Genomic DNA, 22,483 nt, shown 5'->3' with positions numbered 1-22,483 from the left:
GCGCCGGCGGCGCTCCCGCCGGCCGCCCCGCCGTACCACATTCCAGAGGTGATCGGGGCCGCCGCCGGCCAGCGCGCCGCTGCCGGCGGCGCCGCGCGCTCTCTCCCTCCCCCCCTCTCTCTCTCTCCCTCTCTCGGAGGCACCGCTGCGCCCAGCTCGACTCTAACCGCTCTCCCGGCTGCCGGGCCGTCCACACAGCGGTCCGCTGATCCGCCGCCGCCGCTGCCGCACTGACACGGCCTGGGTCGCTCCTAGCGGCGGCATGGTTTTTCCCACTGCGGACGGGCTGCGGCTGGGAGACCCCGGGGCTGTCCCCCCTTCCCCTCCCTCCCCGCTCCATCGGGATGGCCCGTGCCCATGACGGTGTTTAGCCCTTGTTTTTCACGCCCGCAATCCAAAGGAATCTTTAAAAATTTTGCCGGTAATTGCGCCAGGAAAGGCCAACCTACTGCTGGGTTCAGAAAGTCTGTTTAAACCGAGGATGAAAAGGCCACGTGATGATAAATGAATTGAAGGGATCTGTATTTGATGCGCATGCAAATATGTATATGCATATAGAAATGCGGGTGTCAGCATTGGTTTTTCGCTTTGGGGTGTGGCGGTAAGCATTTAAGAGTGTTTGAGTGTATTGTTATCCTCGTACACCGACTACCGCGCATGTGTGCGGATCCCTCGAGGCCACTAACACTAGAGCACTAACACTAGGGCACTAACATTAGGGTACTAGCACTAGGGCACTAACATAAGGGCGCTAACACTGGGACACTAACACCAGGGCACTAACACTAGTCTTTTTCAGATCGTGGTTTTTGAACGATTAGTTCAATGTTACTTGCCCTGCCTTTAGATATTTTATATACGGCCCAATCGTTGCGTGGATGAGGGATGTTCCAAATGCTGTTCAATTAATACCTGTTTACACTGTTCGCAAAGTTGTGGCAAACCGTAAAAAATTACGTTTCGATGGCGGTTGACGCTCCTCGCTCCCCCTCCCGTTGCATTGCAGCTCTTTTGTATACTACATTTTCAACAGTGGTGCAGTTGCTAACCACTCCCTTCCAAAGCCGTCTTTATATATGATAAGTGACGTTTTATCCGCTAGACTTGAACTGGCCGTAGATTTGTGCTCACATGTCACTTCGTCCGATCCATGTGTGGTCATGTAGGGAATGTCTTACCCGTCAGGCCCCACGCAATCACCTTCATGACGCTAAACCTGGCTGCATGGCGTGGGTTGGGCGGTTTGTGGTGCTGTGACACGTGAGACGTATGCCTCTCCCCTGACACGGAGAGGCCCGCTGCGACACGTGAGATGTGTGTCCCTCCGCTGGCACGGAGAGGCCCCCTGTGACACGTGAGATGTGTGTCCCTCCGCTGGCACGGAGAGGCCCCCTGTGACACGTGAGATGTGTGTCTCTCCGCTGGGACGGAGAGGCCCCCTGCGACACGTGAGATGTGTGTCTCTCCGCTGGCACGGAGAGGCCCCCTGCGACACGTGAGACGTATGCCTCTCCCCTGACACGGAAAGGCCCCCTGCGACACGTGAGATGTGTGTCTCTCCGCCGGCACGGAGAGGACCTGCGCACGGCTGGCGAAGAAGGCGTGATTCCCGTTGAGTGTGCCTTTTGCAAGGCTGGAGACAACGCGAGCGTCGATAAAGCAGACTGCACACCTCTCATAAACAGTAGTTTTAAAAATAAAAAAGAGCTAAAAAGCACCAGAGCCTCAAAAAACATCATGGGTTTCTGAAAAGTTAGAAATCTCACTCGCGTCAGGTCCTCAAAAACTAGCAGACAAACCGGCCTCGAAGCACCATGAGCAGCAGCAACACCAAGGCTCTGCCAAAACTTCCGGATTTATGCAAAAATATAATGGTTCCCAGAACAGAAAATAATCGGAACCAAAGGCTTCCAAGTCCCCAAAAATCTCAGGGATACCAGCGTAGCTTACAAAAGCATCAGATACCTCAGATATATCAGGGCCCCAAAGAAACCAAGTGTCAGCTTGTGAAGGCGCTCGTTGCTGCATGGGCCGCAATAGAAACTGTCAGCTCCCAGAACGCTTCCCTGCAGCCCTCGACCGATGTGGAAAGCTTGCATTCATATTCCTTCCTAGAAGGGGTCATTTTCCAGCCAAAGCCGTAAAATATTAATGCATCGATCCAAAAACTTGTCTGGTTCTGCGCCTGAAGGGCGAAGGTTACTGTGCATTGGTCCAGAGTGGTGGGGTGCTGTTGTTGATTGGGTGCTGTACAACGTAGCATATTACACCTATGCTTTTGTTCATTGCTTTTTTGTTGGCGGCTGGATTGCTGATTGTTTATTGCGCAATTGTGGGTTGTGGCTTTTAAGCGCATGGACAGTCCATGTATTGACCTGTTTCCAGAGACGGTACTGTCCGCGGCGCGCAGTGCTGGTCGTGCGCTCCATCTCCGGTACTAATCTTCTTGTGCGGAACCCGTTTACGGTTGAAGACATTTTACTTCGATGAGGCATTTTAATTCTCAAATGGATGCCTTGATGAACTCTTAGGTTTCTCCTTCAATCAATTATCCGCCGTGTCGACACATCACAAGTCATCAGCTTTGTCTGCAGCTTTGGCTGAATCTCTCCCGTGACTGACCGAAGAGTCTCAGTAATCCGCTACCTTTGTCCAAGGCTCCTCCCCTACGGACCTTTGCCACGCGGCCACTAAGTATATTTATCCGAGATTCCTGCGCTGCAGACCTGGGACCCTCTGCCGCCCTGCATAGCGGGCTTCCCTGCAGCGCTGCAGCCGTCCGCTGACAATGAGGCGGCCACCTGCTCGATGGCACGTGTTGGCGTCAGATCGGCTGCCATTTGAGTCCGCGCCGGGAGCCTCGCCGGCGGCTGTTCACCTGCCAGTGTCTGATGCGGACTTGAGAGTGGCACTCAGGGCCAGAGTCCCATATCTGACGCGACTGGTGACGAGCCCGCCAGCTCCGCTGGACACGAACGCGGCTGGTGACGACCACGCCAGCTCCGCTGAACTCGGACGCGGCTGGTGACCATCCCGCCAGCTCCGCTGAACACGGACGCGGGGGGTGACGAGCCCGATAGCTTCGCTGGACACGGACGCGGCTGGTGACGAGCCCGCCAGCTCCGCTGAACACGGACGCGGCTGGTGACGATCCCGCGAGCTTCGCTGGACACAGCTGCGGCCGCCGCCCATCTAATGCCGATAGGCGATAGGGTAGACTACTGGGAACATTTAATAATTTTCGCTGCCCTAACACCGCCAGAACCCCAGTGTCGACAGGTTTGCTGTCGACGTAGGCAGGAGTCTCTGTATACTTCCGAACCCTGACAAACGATTTTCCCTTAGGATCCCAAGGGAGAATCGTAATTCAAAAGACCACTGCGAGGAAGCTTTCCCTGGCCCGTCGACGAGGTGCGGGCTCGCCGAACACCATGATGCACGGCCGCAGTAACACTGACACCACCGCAGACTGAGGCTTGTCTGGGCATTGGCGTGGGGAGCGGCGTCACAGGGAAATGCTCTTGGCGCAGTCGTCATCGCTGTGGACGCATAATTCTGTGACCCAGAAATGGTCCTAATAAACCCGTGGGACACTCGCCAGACACCAAATAAACTAAAATAGGTACAGCCAATATCATACTGCTGCTAGCATGATAACTTTTGATTCATGAAAATGTGCCTGTTGCTTACATTGACCTCATTGTCATGAGCATTGAGCGCCCTCTGTTTCCTTGGAGCTAAGAGCTCTTTGACATGTAACCCTGGCTCGTGTAGAAAACCCGTTGACATCGCGGGAAAGGAGAGAAGAACCAGCATGCTCCGGGCAGTTTGACGTGGGAGTAGACGAGTTACTTAGAAAGGCCCGGTGAGCCCCTTCAGGTGCCCGCCAATGGGCCGACAGTTGTGCAGAGTGAGAGTACTTCCTGCCACTGGCACGGCACGTGTGAGCCATTACTCGGCCCGGAGCAGGCCCCGATCAGCTGCTGAGCTGGCGTGAACCGTCCACCAGCTGACTGCAGCCGGCGGCGGTGGCCGGAATGGCGCGGAGGCTTGACCTCTTAGCTCTCCCAGCTGGTCACCCGCCACGACCGCCGACAGCGGCCGTCGTGACACCCGCGGTTTGTCAACTGGTGCGACACCATCAGCTGATGCCAACTTCAGCTGTCGCGGTACCGGCGGTGACTCTGGATGGGTCAGCAGCAGCTGCGACGCGTCTGGCACCGGCCAGGCTGGGTCGGCTGCGGCCGGCGGTCTCGTCCGCCGCACTTAGGCCGCCGGCGGCACTGGCGGCCGCTGGCGTGCCGTTCCGTACTATGTCAGGCGCCCGCGAGAGTGGCCGCGCCGGCCGCCCCGCCGACCGCCGTTTCTAGCCGGAGGGCCGATTTCTCTGACGCGGCGCCTCTCTCGCCGGCGCCGGCTCCGCCGGCGGCGCTGCCGGCGCCGCTGCAGCCAGCGCGCGCCAGCCTTGGCCGCGGTAAAAAGGGTGGCGTCAGGCTGCCGAGCCGGCGGCGACAGGCGCGCCTCACCGGCCGCCCAGCTGCGGCACGGCCGCCGGCGCCGCCGCCGGCCGCCACCCGGCGCTGGCACGTCCCCGCCGCGGGCCGGCGCCGCCGGTGGCGGGCCTCGCCCTGGCCGGGCGAGGCGGCGCAGCCTGCGACGGCATGGGTGAGAGGTCTCGTCGTGCCGTTGGGCAGACGGTACGGCATGCCACTAGGACGACGGAAAGGATGTGTGAGGCAGAGATGGTACTACTATGTTTAGCTCCGTGGAATGGTACCACCATGTCTGGCTCCGTGAGATGGTACCACTATGTTTGGCTCCATGGGGCGGTACCACTATGTTTGGCTCCATGGGGCGGTACCACTATGTTTGGCTCCATGGGGCGGTACCACTATGTTTGGCTCCATGGGGCGGTACCACTATGTTTGGCTCCATGGGGCGGTACCACTATGTTTGGCTCCATGGGGCGGTACCACTATGTTTGGCTCCATGGGGCGGTACCACTATGTTTGGCTCCATGGGGCGGTACCACTATGTTTGGCTCCATGGGGCGGTACCACTATGTTTGGCTCCATGGGGCGGTACCACTATGTTTGGCTCCATGGGGCGGTACCACTATGTTTGGCTCCATGGGGCGGTGCCACTATGTTTGGCTCCATGGGCGGTACCACTATGTTTGGCTCCATGGGGCGGTACCACTATGTTTGGCTCCATGGGGCGGTACACTATTTTGGCTCCATGGGGCGGTACCACTATGTTTGGCTCCATGGGGCGGTACCACTATGTTTGGCTCCATGGGGCGGTACCACTATGTTTGGCTCCATGGGGCGGTACCACTATGTTGGCTCCATGGGGCGGTACCACTATTGTTGGCTCATGGGGCGTACCACTATGTTTGGGCTCCATGGGGCGGTACCACTATGTTTGGCTCCATGGGGCGGTACCACTATGTTGGCTCCATGGGGCGGTACCACTATTTTGGCTCCATGGGCGGTACCACTATGTTTGGCTCCATGGGGCGGTACCACTATGTTTGGCTCCTGGGCGGTACACTATGTTTGGCTCCATGGGGCGGTACCACTATGTTTGGCTCCATGGGGCGGTACCACTATGTTTGGCTCCATGGGGCGGTGCCACTATGTTTGGCTCCATGGGGCGGTACCACTTTTGGCTCCATGGGGCGGTACCACTATGTTTGGCTCCATGGGGCGGTACCACTATGTTGGCTCCATGGGGCGGTACCACTATGTTTGGCTCCATGGGGCGGTACCACTATGTTTGGCTCCATGGGCGGTCCAACTATGTTTGGCTCCATGGGGCGTACCAATATGTTTGGCCCATGGGGCGGTACCACTATATGTTTGGCTCCATGGGGCGGTACCACTATGTTTGGCTCCATGGGGCGGTACACTATGTTTGGCTCCATGGGCGGTACCACTATGTTTGGCTCCATGGGGCGGTACCACTATGTTTGGCTCCATGGGGCGGTACCACTATGTTTGGCTCCATGGGGCGGTACCACTATGTTTGGCTCCATGGGGCGGGTACCACTATGTTGGCTCCATGGGGGTACCACTGTTGGCTCGGTGCGTACCACTATGTTTGGCTCCATGGGGCGGTACCACTATGTTTGGCTCCATGGGGCGGTACCACTATGTTTGGCTCCATGGGGCGGTACCACTATGTCTGGCTCCGTGAGGTGGCTGCGACCTGAGCGTCGCACTCTGCACTTGTTCTGTTCATTTCTCAATGGCATGCGTTCAAAACCTCTGCGCAGGCTTTAAACAGTTTTAGGTAAATGCGGCATGAAAACCACGTGGACCGGGAGCGACCCAGGCTGGGATTCCTGAGGTCGAGCCGGTCGCAGGTGTCTGTTATTGGGCCTAGTGCTGGTCGATGACATCACAAATTCGTCAGATGCTTCTGAAATTGAATTTGTGAAGGTTCCCTGAGATTGCATATCACCTGGCTCTTGGCGATGCATTTTATCTTCCCGCCATACGCCAGTAAATGATAATATGTTTCTAAGATAACGACTCGATGTTTCCCTCACCAAGACCGGGCCAACCCTTTCCCCGCCTGACCGCTGGCAAGTGTTCAGTGTGCCTCACCTGCTACCGACCCTAAATAATCCGTTGCCGCCACGTTCCCCCCGCCCTGCGACTGCTTCACAGCGACACAGACCGTGCTGGGGCATAGCTGAAGCTGATGGCATATCTTGAGGACGTCTCGAGCGGGTGGCGCGTGGTCTGCAGGGCGCCCTCAGACGGGGAAATTGACATTGTGAGCACGGGCACGCGAGATTCTCCATGCAAATTATGGCAATCGGTGTCCCACATGCCTTTGTTCAAAACGAATCCCGTAATAAAAGTTGTGTGAAATTGGCTAGCGTTTGCGGCCCATTACCTCGTTATAATGTGATTCAGGTGTATGGCGGCGCACACACTGCATGAGTCGTTTATTTTGAAAACATGGATGGCAGCAGACAGCCGCCGAGATTGTTCGACACGACTTTGTGGGTTGTAACAGACAGACAAGTCTCGTTTCAATGATCCTCTTAAACGTGCGTCTATAGCATTTGTGTGCATCATCTACGAAATAATGACTTGATTGCCATTGGCTTATTCTTAAATATCGTTGTTTTAACGTTGCACTATCTGATGAGCAGCACGTAACTGTGATCCAATATTAATCTAAAACGTGGTATGATCACCTGAAACAGTTCTATCAGTCGAAAAGGCAGCTTTTCTTGCACGAACTGCCGTTGATGTGTTATAATCAGTGACGTGTGTTGATAGCGTTTAATGCCTATTGGCCTGACTGAAACAGTCAATCGCTCTGATTTCTAAATTGTCGAACGGAGCCGGATCCTTGGTACCTGAGCACCACGTCTATCATCTGTCATCAGCGCCCTGGTGAAGCTCACTGAACCAAGGCTAGCTTTTCGCTATTCCCGCACTGAATCGTAGGATGGTTTTGTTGATAAGCGTGACCTTCACCCCAATACAGTTCACGACGATACTTTTTGTCTGCATATAGAGGGACACATTTCCCCAAAGTTCGCCCATCCGGCATTTCGAGCGACCAAGATGATCATAATTGACCGGAAATGGTGTGCACTGGCATAACAATCAATCATTAAAAGATAATTAAAGGCCAAGGGAAGATCAGCTGCTTCTTGTTTTGTGAGACTGCGGCCGAGCTCCAACTGATCAGGTTTGCTCGACCAGAACCCCATTCCCTCCCCTCTCCGAGTTACCACACGGGCGGCTAGGGTCAAGCCTGTTAACAAGGGTTCAGATGGGGGTTAAATTGAGTCAAATTAAGTCTGCTTTAACCACTGCGCGTCTGGGAAACCAGAGATATGGGGTTCGATTTCCCGCGGTGCCCGCAGGCGACGCCAGGCAGGCGACGCCATATAGCCCCAGCAGCTGAGTGCGTCGTAAAGCCCCAATGACACACATGACACGGGGGTTAAATTGACCCCGAAGGTTTTTCAGAATGATTTCCAAAAACGTGGTTAAGCCACGCTTGACTTTGCGTAGCTGTCGCATTAAATAGCGGATATTTTGATGTACCAAATAAGATGTACGTTCTAAGGTCACTGACCGAGGGCAGGTCAAAATCAGGCCATGGCTGTCAGCCGAGGGCATTTCTGAGGAATTGTTCAATGCGATGCAACAATGGAGTGTTAGACGAAGCTATACATATCTGGGACAATTTCTTAGACAATAAAGCAAGTGAATTCATAATAACATCCAATCCCATTGACCTAGGTCAGGCATGAAGGTCAGAACGAGGTCAAAACTAGTCTGCTTTTTTACTCGAGAGCTTGGTTTTATGGGGTAGTTTCTGGTGCTTAATTCGAATTTATCAATGACAGGGACCGCAGCAAACATGTTTAATGGACTTCTTAAAGATAATACAAGGTCATTGACCTAAAATGATCCATGTCAGCATTACGTTTTTATGAACATACCTACTAGCGCAATCCCTGACGCTTGTATGGATAACAAATAGGACCAATCTCGTATGTATTTGGCCGCTTTGACCTTATAAAGGTCATGCAAGGTCACTGACCGCACTGAACTTTTGCTTAGTACACGTATCTAGCTTCACAGTGCTTACATAAAGGGTTCTGAGGTCACTTGAGACACCAATGTGGAACTGAACTTGTTTGACCTTATTTAGCCTCAAGGTCATGATCTAGGAACCTCAAATTTTGACCCAACAGTGAAACATACAGATAAATTTATTCTGCGAATTTGGTGTTCCTAGCTATCTTTGTCTTTGAGATCTTCGAGGGGCCAAGTTGACCCCCACCTGAGCGAAGAGCATTCAGCCGGCCACCCTGGCGCATGTTAACTCTGTCTCACGCGTTGTCAACGCGCGTTATCAATGCGCGTTGTCAGCGTGGGTCCGGTACATTTTCGTGCTCCGAAATGTTCAGTGCAGCTTCCGACGTGCACTGAAAGTTCAACCATTCTCCGCCGTACATCGAAATCTTGGCTGCTCTCCGCTGTGCACTGAAATTTATGTTTGTCGTGCCACCAAAAAGATGCAGCATGCAACATGCAAAGCACAGAAGTGACCGATTCCGATTAAAACGGTGCCACATCAATAGCACCGAGGCTGAAATTGCACTCGTTTGGCTTTATTTAACCCCAAGGTCATGATCTAGGAACCTGAGATTTTGACCCAACAGCTTAACATACAGATCACTCTATTCTATGAATTTGGTATTCCTAGCGCAATCCCTACGAACTAGGAAGGAATGTGTGATTGTGCTAGGAACACCACATTGAGGCCTATTACGTCGCCCCTTACCGTATTACCCGTTGTGAGACTGATGATGCCAGGTCGCCATGGCTTGAAACGCGCGGCTTACCATGGCGACGACACAGCAGCCGTCTCTGCTTACCATGGGGACGGCACACCAGGCGTCTCTGCTTACCATGGGGACGGCACACCAGGCGTCTCTGCTTACCATGGGGACGGCACACCAGGCGTCCCTATTGATTCAAAAGTGTTTTTTTCTGCCTTTCTTTAAACATTCATCCTTTGATTCACAGCGTACGATTTTGCCACCCGTTCTTCCTTGGGTCTCGTAACTTCTGACGGCTACTGTGAAAACATTCGAGTGCGTAGCCATGGGATGACATTGCAGCTCTAGCTCAAAAACCACCGGCCGATAAAAAAGCCACGCCACTAGTAACACACGATTTTATCTCTCATTTTGAAGATGGCGACTTCAGATCATCGTGGTGACCAAAGATGCACGGATACCAACAGGATGACAGTGCAGCTGTCTCCAGTCTCGGAGGCCGGTCACTTGTCCGTGAACTATTTGCCATGATAATGACGTCCCCGATGGTATCACATGGTAACCAGATTTCGATGTTTGTTGACGTCGGCTGGTTGTGTAACGATGCAAATTTTGTTCTTGCCCCACCAAAAATGCTCATGGTTTGTTGACCTAGCTTTGACATGTAAGCAGAAATTTGGGTAGTTACACGGGAACGCTGTGTTGTAAATCAGGTGGGGGAGGTGAGCAACGTGAAAATGGCTGTTACTACCTCGATTGTCGTGCGAGGTCGGGTTGAATATTCCACCATAAGTTGCTTAGTCATATGAACCATGCTTTGTATGGAATCACTTAAAGCTACCAACTTAACACTACCTACATAACCTTTAATGGGCCAATGGCCACTTACTCTAAGAAATGATTTACAGCGATTACACAGAATGATTACAATCGACGTCGTCCAAAATAACACCTCACCAAAAGCATTCCCGAATAGACCACGACAGCCATGTTTCCAATGTAGCGGTATGCGTTGATAGTTGGCTGGCTGAGAAATCGTATTAAGCCACTATTGCAGTGACTGAACGTTGTATCGCAACATGCCTTGGCTAATGCTTCCGAGGAGTACCGCTGATTTTTTAGATAAAACATTGTCTGGCAGGGACAGGGAGCGTGATCGTGTGTCCGTGGTTTGGTCGAGACAGGCAGGCGGGCGCGCGGCAGTTATGCGTAATATGCCTCCGGTCGTTGGCACCGTCGCTGGTGGCCTTTATCTCCTTGCCGGCCACCTCCATGCTGTTTTGATTGCCATGCCGCCTGCCGCTGGACCGATGCAGCGACCATTAGAGGGTCTGCAGCGACTTTGCAATTACCCACATATTGTTGTACGGAAGGAATTACGCGTCATGTTAGCCTACCGTTAAGGAAACTATCGCTTTTTGCCACACTCCGGGTAGGTTCCCACTGTTGGCTTCCATTTCATGTGTTGGCGCCCCATTTCTGCAAGTTGATCTGATGCGTCACTCTACAAAACGGCCTGGCCTGCCTGATCTGAGCTAAGCGGACCTGGATTGACCTGACCTGAGCAGAGCTCACCTGGCAGACTTTGTCAAGGCAGACCTTAGCGGAAGTGGCCTATCGCAAACTCAAACAGAAATTCGCCTTGGCTTAACTCGTCACGGAGCTTAATTTGAGCTTGCCTAACCAAAACTGACCTGCCCTGACCCGTCTGCAGACTGATCTCGCCCGCCGGGTCGCCCAACATCTCCCCCGGCTCTCTGCACTCTTCCTCGCCGACGCCGCTAAACAACAACAAACTGTCGCCGTCGATAGCGTCGCAGCCCAAGTCGTCGCCGACGGTAGCGTCACACCACGGCAAGGTCACGGGCATCCCCACCGTGGCGGCCGCCTCCAGGTAAGATCATGGGGTCTAGCCTCAGGGCCACTCCTTTGGTTACATGAAGAGGGAGGCGGACGTTGGAGTGCGTTTGGGGTAGCTGCTTCTATCATTACCACATCACTTGGCATAGGCGGATCCTGGCGGGGGGGGGGGGGGGGCCCGGGGCCATGGCCCCTCCCCCTCAAAACCTCTGAGAATATGTTTTGGCCCCAAAAACATTCCCAGAGCTTCATAAAAGTTTCGTCTACTTACCGTCTGTTTTGAATTTAACTGTTTTGTTTCAACTTCTGTTTAAGATTCAAAAGCATTTCGGTGCTTTTTCGGTTTTGAATGGTGTCCCTACTAGGTATTCGCGAGAGGCACCATGCACTGGACCTCGGATCCCACACCAGCTAGCTGGCGACGAACGGTTGCCCCCCCCCCCCCAAAAAAAAAAAACTCCGGGCTAGATCCGCTCCTGTCATTTGGTATTCGTGGTGAGCTCAAATGCTGTTGTTTCCATGCAGGCATGTGATGTTTAATTTTATGTTGATACCGGGGAGAGAATTCTTAAAAGGAAGCATACAGTTATTTTATACCATTGCAAAAACTTTTCCATAAACTTACCAGAGTTCAGAGCGTCCAAACCCCACTTAAGGAATAAGTTAGCACCAAGGGCAGGCTGACCATTTGCGTTACTTACAAATTAGTTGAATGACCATTTGTTAATAGCTGAAAAGCAGAGCGGTCCTCGTCTCACATAAAGCTGCTGCCCTGCAGAAAAAGCTCGGCTCATGTCATGTGCAACGTTCGAACAAAATGCTGTTACCGCAAATGTCGCCGTGAATGTATATGTACGTATGGATGAGGTGTTAGTGTCTTGTGACAGCTCTGCAGTCGACGCTCGTGCGTCAGCAAGTTTGCGTGCCGCAATGCATGGCCTGCTACTGGCCTATCCTCGCGTAACAGTCTCGTCCCGCTCCGGGGGGGAGGGGGATTTGCACGACCCCATGCCGGTGTGTCAGGCTCACTGGGTCATGTCTTTTCATATGCTTTAACTTGTTACACGGCCATGCTGTTTTACTTGTTCTGATGAATGTCGTAATGGTAAAGTAGCTTGGCGAGGAGAAAATAAGAAAGGCAGTCACTGCTATTTGTCCTAATTACGTTTTCGATCATGGTTTCGTGACACAGTTCTTAGATATTCTTGTGTGAAGCGAGAAACGAATGCTCGCAATCGTTGTTCTTTTTTAGAGTCGAATGCCGTGGGGCCTGCGAACAGCTTACCATCGCTCGGCACTCGTGACCAGTGATAATGCCCGATCATCGTCTATGTATCCATGTTCTACCGCAATGCTGCTTTATTGTCCTTGTTGGTGGCCGACCCCTGATGACCTGGAGCGCCGGTAGTACAGTATGCCGCGTGTGTCGAGGAAACAAGAGATCCGGTGTTCGATTCCCCGCGCTGGCCGCCGTCACTGCCTGCCAGCGTGAGAGGCAGTCGGTGCCGTATAACCCCACCAGCGGAGTGCTGTGTCCGGCCAAAATGGGGATGAGACCCGCTGTGGCCCACCAGACAACCCAGGACGTGACCCGCCCGGCTTCCCCAGGTACACGGCCCCGGTGCATATTGACGTGGGTGGCGTCATCTACACGTCGTCACTGGAAACGCTGACCAGGTGAGTGCTCCCAGGTCAGGGCTGGACATTCGTGAACTAGGTCTCAAGCGTCTCATCCCCATACGGCAACGAATGCGAGGCACGGGCGTTGGCAGGCCGCGTTTGAGTGGGGACCGTGGTATATCTTCAGAGGTTGGCTGGACGGCAGAGGTGTGTCGGCGCTGGGCTCCCCAGCCGAAATACACCGCGCAGCTCGGCCACTGCTGAGTAGTCATGCCTTATTGGTGTGGGTAACCAGGGCACTTCCACCAGCCGCCAGGCAGCCATGAATGCGAACTGGCAAGCCGACAGCCTGCCAAACAACAGGTCACCAGGTGAAACCACTGGGCGATGATGATCACGGAGAACAACTCATACTTGCTCGGGAAACGTAACAGGGTTGTGCGTGACTGCCATGGAGGAAGAGGAGGAGGTCTTTTTCTCCCAAAAAGGGCTTGTGACCTTTGGTTACCGCGCCAATGATGGCGCGCCTCGGTTGCCGGGTGGCGGGGCAGCTGGTGGTGACGGTGGCGGCGGGTGTGCTGCGGCAGCGGCGGGGCGCGGAGCCGGTGGTCCCGCCTCCGAGCGGCCCGGTTTTTACCCGCCGCCATGTGGGAGAAACTCGTCCCGGACTCCCGCACGTCTGCACGGGACGCGGCGGTGACACGGCGCCCGGCCGCTGGGCACGGCGCCGAGGTCGGGTCGGGTCGCCAGAGGTCAGGGCCATTGCCGGCGGTGTGTCGAGTCTGGAGAACGAGGCGACCGTCGCCGCATGCTCGGCCCACGTGGCCCAGCTAGTGAGGCTGGGCTCCCTGCCACATGGCCAGCCGTTTGCACTCCAGCGTCACTGGTTGCGCCCTTGAATCCTCCCTGTGCCCAGCATGGGCTCAGGGCCCGGTATGTGACGCGCCACAAGCGGCATGCCCTAACAGCTGTCCAGTTGTCCAGTTGAAAACAGTTGTCCAGATAAACTCGTTTCATCCCAGAGTCGCGGTCCTCATGCCTCTTTATATAAACTGATTCCATTGCATGCTTATGCTTCAACCTTTCATTGCCTCGTGCATGGAAAGTCACGTACTGGCATGAGCGTTGTGCTGGTGTGGCCGCTGTCTCCCGGTGCTGGTGTGGCCGCTGTCTCCCGGTGCTGGTGTGGCCGCTGTCTCCCGGTGTACTGCACTCGCCACTCACAGGCGGCGCCGTTTGATGGCTACCGACTTCAGAACCTGTGGGACTGTGTGACGTGACTGGAGCTGACCCGACATTGCCACCAACACTGCAGACGATGGCGGCCGGGTGGCCGGGAGACGTGGACAACGGATTGCCGGACTGTCCGGAGTTAGCGGCAGCAGCGCTGGCGAGTACACTGGGTGTGTCCGGGATATAAAGGCAGTAGCGCTGGCGAGTACGCTGGGCGTGGTCCGGGATATAAAGGCAGCAGCGCTGGCGAGTACACTGGGCGTGGTACGGGATATAGAGGCAGCAGCGCTGGCGAGTACGCTCGGTGTGGTCCAGGATATAAAGGCAGCAGCGCTGAAGAGTACGCTGGGTGTGGTCCGGGATATAGAGGCAGCAACGCTGGCGAGTACGCTGGGCGTGGTCCGGGGTTCAGGGGCAGCAGCGCTGGCGACGACGCTGGGGCGGTCCGGGATTTCCTGATTCTGCCTTGGCATGCAGTGGTGTCTTTGCTTATTCGAATTTTTCTCTGTCCAGCTTTTCTTTGCAGGCATTTCCATGAAGGCACAGGAAGGTTTTATTCAGTGCCTGTTCAAGCCGCGTTGACCAGTGCCTTGGCAGCTACTATCACGCTGATATTGACCAATAGCGTTTGGCGTGCCATGAGATGTGTGGTCGGATGCCGTCATAGGTTCAGAAATAATAAGATTTGCCAATGTCTTGAAGCTTTTGATGTTATCAACTTGATTGTGGTGCCTTAATGCCAGTAATCTGGTCGAGTCGATAAGGGTCAACTGTTTCCTTGCTTGCGATTTCGTATTGAGAAGGCGTCTCCGCATGAATTAGATTGTAAGTCATGGACCAGGGCTTCAAACACGTTGCAGTGCACTGCCCCGTTCTCACGATCATGATGCGTTGGACAGGAAGCTGACAGCTTCTTCTCACGCTTTGCCGTAAAGAATTACAGAAAGATAAAGGTGATGTTACATGAATATGTTGACGGTAAACATCTGCAAGGAAAAGTGCCTTGAAGATTACGTTGCCTGAAAGTCCAGCGTTATTTCACGGCATGCAATGGTCGATTATTTTTACCATTGATAAGCCATGGACTGCGATGCAAGTGAACCGCACTTTGACGGCAGCGGATTAGCTCATTCTGCCCCAATGGAAGACTTCTATACATTGCATGCCTTGGAGACAGAGGGACAGCTGAGGACGCGACAGCTGTTTCTAGGGGCAAATCTGGGTGTAGAAAGCAGTTGTCCATATAAACTCCGTACGCTCACCGCTTATGCCCCACATTTTGGTAGATTGATCCCATTAACAAAATAATTATTAAATGCACACTTGGCCCGCCCTGACCGGTATGGCATCTTTGTGCTGCTGGCAATCCGCTTTTTTCATCGCGATTCGTCTTCAGAGTCTTGGCTTTGATATTGGATGTTGGTGAGGGTGAATTTAGGTTAGTGTTATATAGTGTATCTGAAAACCACATTGCCAATGCAGCCAACATTTCACAGACTAACTGCAACGGAAAGAGCAAGTAGCCGGCCAAAGGAAATTTTCCGAACCATTACGTTGTTCCCGCAAGTTTCCAGGTGCTCATCTCACAACCGCTTTTTGGTGGAGCGCCTGTCTCGGCACGAAGTCAGCTTGGCTTCGCCAGACACGCGTCCACGGCGCTGCGGCCACACAAGGCCCCGAGCGCCGCCGGCCAGCTGCAGGGCCGGCCAAAACACGGCGACCTTTCTATGCTGCGCGGCCCGGGGCCCAATTGCCACACGGGCCGGGCGGCGGCCCGCAGGCCGGCCGGCTGACCCACATCACGGCAAGCCCGCCGCCGGCGGCCGGCGGCGCAGCCGTATAGGGCGCGCGCCGCCGGCGGCCTGACCGGCTGCCGCGGCTCCGGGCCCGGCTCGGGGAGGTGGCGCCGATCTGGGTTAGTGGCGGGCGCCCGGGCCGCTCGGGACGCGCCGCCGCCGCCGCCGCAGTTGCACGCGTGGTCGGTATGCGGCGCCGGCGGCGCCAGTGCCGCTGCGTCCGGCCGGCGGCGGCGGCGCGTCACATTGCTGGCGTGCCAGGACACGATCGGCGGAGCTCGCGGCCGACCGGCACGGCGCCGCGACAGACCAGTACACGCCAACCAACAGACCAGTACACGCCAACCGACGGACCAGCACACGCCGACCGACAGACCAGTACACGCCATTGCCGGCGCTGCTGGGACTCAGCCGTGGTACTTACAATGTCGGCGATGTTGTCATTACATTTGAATGGGATCTTCTCCATCTTTGATTTCGGAAAGGCCTCTGCGCTTCTACCTGTTTTGCAAGATACCGATGCCAACTTTTTTGACACCTTCCGGTGGTCCCTAATTCCCCCCATCGAAAGTTTTTGTTGTAAACGTTAACTAGACCGTCTGGCGATTCTTGCCGTTGCCGTGGGTTCTCGGCTGTCAGACTGCTGACCTGTTCAGCTTTGGGCGGGGACAATCGGACCACGTGTGCGTCGACGGTAGACATACAGCGTCTTACGCGGGCTTCGTTCGTGCAAATCTCTTGATTAACATCCATCTGGCCTCGTGTGCACATAGACGCTCACAACAGCACTCCTTTGGTTATTGTTGGGCTATTGTTTGTCGCGATATGTAATTAATACGTGGTGCTCTGTGTTAAGAATGTCATGTCATGTGCATGCGTTTAGGCACCCCTATCCGTGCTGTTGTCACGGACAACGCTGCATTAGGACATTACATCACTGCATTCGCTCACCAACCAACATCCCCTCTCTGGTCTTGACGGCCCTGAGCGGCCTGAGCCATCCTCTGAGAACATCTGAGCGGCCTGGGCCATCCCCTGAGAACATCTGACGATCTGATCTACCACCCGTCAGCTCAGTACTAGGTCCGCTCAGCCAGCACCGCCGTTCTCGCAAACTCTGTCGTATTTTCGCTTCCGCCTTGCGCCGGCCGTGGAGCTGGCTCGGTCGCGGCCGGGGGCGCGGGATATTTGCTCTGGCCGCCGGCGCCGGTCCCCCTGCCGTCGTCGTCCCGCTCATTTATTCCGAGCGGCGGCCAGCGCGCGGGGGCCGGCCGGGGCCGGCGGCGCGGCCGACGGCGCCGCGAGTTTCCGCCGTCCATGTTTGCCGCGCTCCGCCGCTACCGCCGCCGGCCCTCCCCCAGGCCCTAATATGGAGGCCAGAGTCGGGCCCGGTCTGAATGCCGCGCCCGCCGGCGACGCCCGCGGCCATTTTCCACATCAAACGCCGGAAAACCATTGGAAATTCAATATGGCCGGAGGGTGGTGCGCTGGTGCGGCCCCCGCCAGGCCTGGTAATGTCGCCGGTCCGCCGGCGCCCGCGGGCCCGGCGGCGCGCGCGCCGGCCGCTGAAGCCACAGCCGAGCTGCCGGAATGCGACACGAGAAGATCCGGGTACCGGCCGCCACTGTAAATGTGAGAGGATGACTCCATTATTAATTGGCTTTCGGTCCGTCGTTTCAGTCAGATATGATTTCAACATCCTATATCAGCTACAGTTGCAGTTGATGATGAATTTAATGTGCAAGGCAGACGCCAATATTGCACTGTGATCCATGCACAGCCACACACATTAATATATATATATATATATATATATATATATATATATATATATATATACGTAGGTAGATTGAGATATATTTCTCTCTTTTTGCCTCTCCCCCCCCCCCCCTGTCTCTCTCTCTGTCTCTCTGTCTCTGTCTCTATTTACGTCTATTGTTTCAGTACTGAGTATTGTTCTGTGTACACCATGTAGGCACTAGGGGAAGGAGGCGATGAACAAAAAGTGAGTATCAACTGGATACCGGATATTAATGACGTTTGTTAAATGTTTTCCAACAGCCAGGCTGTACTAGAAGTGCAATATCAAACGTCCTTCCTCAGCGGACTTACTTGATCCGGAAACGCTGTATGTGAGAAGTTTTGTTTATTGCAGACGAATTATTGTTGGACAGCTGGTTACAAGCAGCATGGCCATCTTCTTGGAATGATGTCGTCAAATCGGGTTTCTGCCGCTTTTCGACACGAATGGTCTTTCTCCTCGGTAGAATGGTCCAAGTGTGACGCCGTCAATCTGTCACAACCTGACGTGCGCTTCCAAAACAGCTGGAAGGAGAGCGAGAATGAAAACAGGATTTTTTCTGCATGTCTTTTCTGTCACGGTTTTTAATAAAGGTCATCCGCCTCGCGTCTACAAAGAATGTTTTGCACCATCTTTCTGCCTGTGTGGCTAGAGCGTCCTGCGCCCCTGGTATAGTCCCTTCTCCTCCCTCGGGCTCTGGGAGAAAAAAGAACTGGGCGTAACGACATCTGCAGAGGGCGAAAAAAGAACTGGGCGTAACGACATCTGCAGAGGGCGATCGTTCCCGTCGCCGTCTGCTCCGTCGTCAGCCGAGCCTGATGGACCAACCCCGTGTCTGCCGTAGGTTTCCGGAGACGCGGCTGGCCAAGCTGTTCAACGGCCAGGTGCCGATCGTCCTGGACACGCTGAAGCAGCACTACTTCATCGACCGCGACGGCAAGATGTTCCGCCACATCCTCAACTTTATGCGCAGCGGCAAGGTGTGCGTGCCGGACGACTTCAGCGAGATCGACTGTCTGATGGAGGAGGCGCGCTACTTCGAGGTCCAGGGTGAGTAGTCCGGCACGACACGCTGCCAAGTCCAGGGTGAGTAGTCCGGCACGACACGCTCCCAAGTCCAGGGTGAGTAGTCCGGCACGACACGCTGCCAAGTCCAGGGTGAGTAGTCCGGCACGACACGCTGCCAAGTCCAGGGTGAGTAGTCCGGCACGACACGCTGCCAAGTCCAGGGTGAGTAGTCCGGCACGACACGCTGCCAAGTCCAGGGTGAGTAATCCGGCACGACACGCTGCCGAGTCCAGGGTGAGTAGTCCGGCACGACACACAGCCCAGTCCAGGGTGAGTAGTCCACCAAGTCCAGGGTGAGCGGTCCAGCACGACACGCAGCCAAACACTGCTGCTGAACGCAGGCTGCAGCCATGGTCTATCCCAACACCATCGATACAACATGATCCATGCACTATGCTGATCTAAACAAATTTGTTTCCTAAAAAAGGTAACTGAACATTATATCGGACTGACAACAAATAGAAAGAGTCGATGAAATAGGGGCGGTTTGAAATGGAACCGGTGAGTTTTGGATGAATTTGTAGCAGCAATGTCAATCATTTCAGCATTACAAGGCTACTGTTTCAAGGCACATCGCATCATTAGAATGCATTTTATGCGGAGCTGGAGCTGAATTTGGATTTATTTTTGAAAACAGGAGTTGACAACCAACAGCAATCTTCGAGAGCTAGACGCTTTCGAAGATTTGCATTTCGTGTAGACTATTTCCAGGTCACCCAGACATCCATGCCATCATAATAGCGACATTCAAATCCTGCCATTCCATCGGCCATGCGGTGATCCAGGCCAAGAAAAAATGTCATTGTTGAGTCATGAATTTCTGGCCTTCGGGAGCACGATTTCCAGGTTTAACGACCGTCAATTGGCTCTCTATTAATGTTGTGCAATGTACAATGGCGTAATAAAATAATGACATATTGAGGAGCACATTAACTTAATAGAGAAATTGTGTTGTATAAAACGGTCTTTTCCACTTCAAATATCAAACACCATGTTTCTGACAGAATCATCATCTTTGCTGCGTGCTTTGTGATGTGACTTTAGTATGAAGGCCATGTAGTGACGCGAACCATCACTGGAGGCGACTTCGTTTGTGTTAGTACGAAAGGGTACAAATACAGCGCCAATAATGACAACATAATTACATGTATTTAACAAAGTTACTGAAATGTGACAATATTACCTGCACAATAGGGTGCATGTGAAATATTTTTCCCACCCCTGGTCACATATCGGAGGAGAATCTGCGCTCTGACCGTACTCAGCACCCATGTGCCCGCCGTCTATAGGTATGGTGAAGCAGCTGGAGCAGCTTCGCCGGCAGAGAGCGGGCCGATCGACCGCACGCGCCGCCCAGGCGGCGCCACTGCCGCAGCACGGCTATCACGTGGTGGCGCTGCACATTTCGCCCGACCTGGGCGAGCGAGTCATGCTGTCCGGCGAACGGAAGCTCATCGAAGAGACGTTCCCAGAGGTGAGCCGACTGCTGCCGAGCGGCCAGGCGCGCCGCTGAACACTTTAACCGTGGCAAAACTGAGCGTAGGCCGCTCCCGCGCTCCGTTACTGCTGTGAGAAACCCAACGTATCGGAAACCTCAACGGCTAGCGAAATGAGACAATGCGTTGACGCGCGCCCTTCGGCCCGGCAGTACCGGTTCAAGAGAGTGCACGTAGGAATTCTGAGTTTAGTGCCTGCGCCTCTCTCCACTGGCGTGATATCGTAACAGGCGGGCGGCAGGATGAATCGGTGCTGAGAACGGAGTGCCTGCGCTTGGCGACGTCTCCAGCTGAGAGCCGTTCGCCACCGGCGGGCCAGCAGTTCTCAGCGGACCACGTTCGCTATCAGCCATCGGCAGGCCTCTGACCCCCCCCCCCCCCCCCCTCTGCCCGCGTCGGCCAGGTGGTGCAGGCACTGATGGACAGCAGGACGTCAGTGGCGTGGAACCAGGCGGACCCCGAACATGTGGTGCGGTTCCCACTTAACGGCTACATCAAGATGACCTCGCTGCAGGCCATCCAGCGGCTGCTGGCCGACGGATTCCAGGTCAGCGCCGGACGGAATCATCTGGCGACGGAGTTCTGACCAAGAACGGTAGATTCGCTTGGAACGAATGCTTTCCGGCTACATAGAACGATACGCGCTGTTAGGAAAGGGATTTCAGATCCCCAATGGCATGAATTGTCTTGACCGCCGTGACTGCGTACCGAGACGACGCCGGGGTGTTGAAGGTAGGCGGAAGACGTGGTTCATGTGTGATTCCGAGGACCACCAGCGGATGCCAGAGATGGCGGCACGCCTGCAGCCACCGCCCGTCTACATATCGAGCTGACCCGCTCGGCCCGTTTTCAGATTGTGGCCAGCCTGGGAGGTGGCGTGGAGGGCCAGCAGTTCTCCGAGTACATCTTCTCCAGATCCCGACTGCCACTGTGAGCGGCGCCCGCCCGTGCCGCCGCGTGCCAAAGCTGCGCCGCCGCGCCCGGGGCCGCAGCGCCCGCCCGTGCCGCCGCGTGCCAAATCTGCGCCGCCGCGCCCGGGGCCGCAGCGCCCGCCCGTGTCGCCGCGTGCCAAAGCTGCGCCGCCGCGCCCGGGGCCGCAGCGCCCGCCCGTGTCGCCGCGTGCAAAAAGCAGCGCCGCCGCGCCCGGGGCCGCGGCGCCCCCCCCCCCCCCCAGATTAGTCAGAGCCGCGTGCCATTACCGCGCTGAAGCGCCGTCATCGCCGGCGCGGCGCCCGCCCGCTGCCAGCCGCTCCCAGCGCTCTCGAGCCAAGCGAGCGCGCGGGCCCGCCAACTGTGTTGCAATGTACACTTTGACATAGCGTGTCGAGATGTGCCGAATCTATGGTCGTTAGGTTTTTAATTCGTAGTTCGTTTATTTACCATCGGGCACCGTGCTCGTGAGATTCTGCGTGCATCGGTGCAGTGAGAGCGAGCGACGATTCAAGCATTCCTACTGAGATGTCTCAGCTGCATTTTGAACTTGGCACCGTGCACCCGGCCATGCTGTGCGCTTACTCAAACAACGGGGACACCCTCGAATCACACAGGACGGCGGCATCCGTTCCTAGTTTGGGAGGCGGACCGCAGGCGAAGGCCATACGTGAACGCATGTGCGCCGCCTCACTCCGGTAGATGTAGAACGAGCTTATTGTGTTCGGTGTTTTGGCCATCTCCCCGGCCTGTCAGTCCGAGGGCGGGCGGCTATACAATACAACCGTGCCATAGCTGGACAGCGTAATTGGGAGCAAGCCGGCCCGTGATCGTACCGAAGGCATGCTGCCACTAGGCATCCGTGAATTTCCACAAGTGCAACGAATACATGTATGAACGGATTCTGAAGGGGGCTTTTGCACCAAAACAGCGCGGCTGACAAACAGCAAGCCATGCAGCCTTCGGCTTGTTACCAAGTTCTACCCTTCTGCAACTAGCGAAGACATCCTGAAACACCCTAAAAGGCGTCCATTCGTCTATTTGTAGTCCAGCATTCCTCATAGTGTGAATTACCTCTGACGTTAACAATCAACTCACGCTGGTAAAATATGACGCCCCGTCCGGACGGCGCCAGGTGCGGCGGGCAGCAACCTCCCCGGCTGCGCGTAAACACCAGCGGCCGCTGCTGAGCCGAGCCGAGCCGAGCCGAGCCGAGCCGAGCCGAGCCGAGCCGAGCCGAGCCGAGCCGAGCCGAGCCGAGCCGAGCCGAGCCGAGCCGAGCCGAGCCGAGCCGAGCCGAGCCGAGCCGGGCCGAGCCGACCGAGCCCGAGCCGAGCCGAGCCGAGCCGAGCCG

The 22,483-nt window shown here is 55.2% G+C and overlaps 1 protein-coding gene across 1 annotated transcript in view; it reads left to right on the top strand.

Moving 5' to 3' along the window:
- Positions 1–21,178, top strand: part of twz (BTB/POZ domain-containing protein twz) — a 28,295-nt gene extending 7,117 nt beyond the window's left edge. Inside the window, exons 3-8 of the mRNA XM_037234532.1 lie at positions 11,040–11,219; positions 12,794–12,862; positions 18,480–18,685; positions 19,993–20,177; positions 20,603–20,746; positions 21,053–21,178. Of these exons, the coding sequence (XP_037090427.1) occupies positions 11,040–11,219; positions 12,794–12,862; positions 18,480–18,685; positions 19,993–20,177; positions 20,603–20,746; positions 21,053–21,133 (865 nt within the window). The 3' untranslated portion in view covers positions 21,134–21,178. The remainder of the gene's footprint in view (positions 1–11,039; positions 11,220–12,793; positions 12,863–18,479; positions 18,686–19,992; positions 20,178–20,602; positions 20,747–21,052) is intronic.
- The last annotated feature ends 1,305 nt before the right edge of the window (positions 21,179–22,483 follow it).

The sequence above is a fragment of the Pollicipes pollicipes genome, unplaced genomic scaffold (genome assembly GCF_011947565.3).
Source record: "Pollicipes pollicipes isolate AB1234 unplaced genomic scaffold, Ppol_2.1 Scaffold_7231;HRSCAF=8579_pilon_pilon_pilon, whole genome shotgun sequence".
Classification (NCBI taxonomy): Eukaryota; Metazoa; Arthropoda; class Thecostraca; order Pollicipedomorpha; family Pollicipedidae; genus Pollicipes; species Pollicipes pollicipes.
This window is presented reverse-complemented; position numbering and strand designations above follow the sequence as displayed.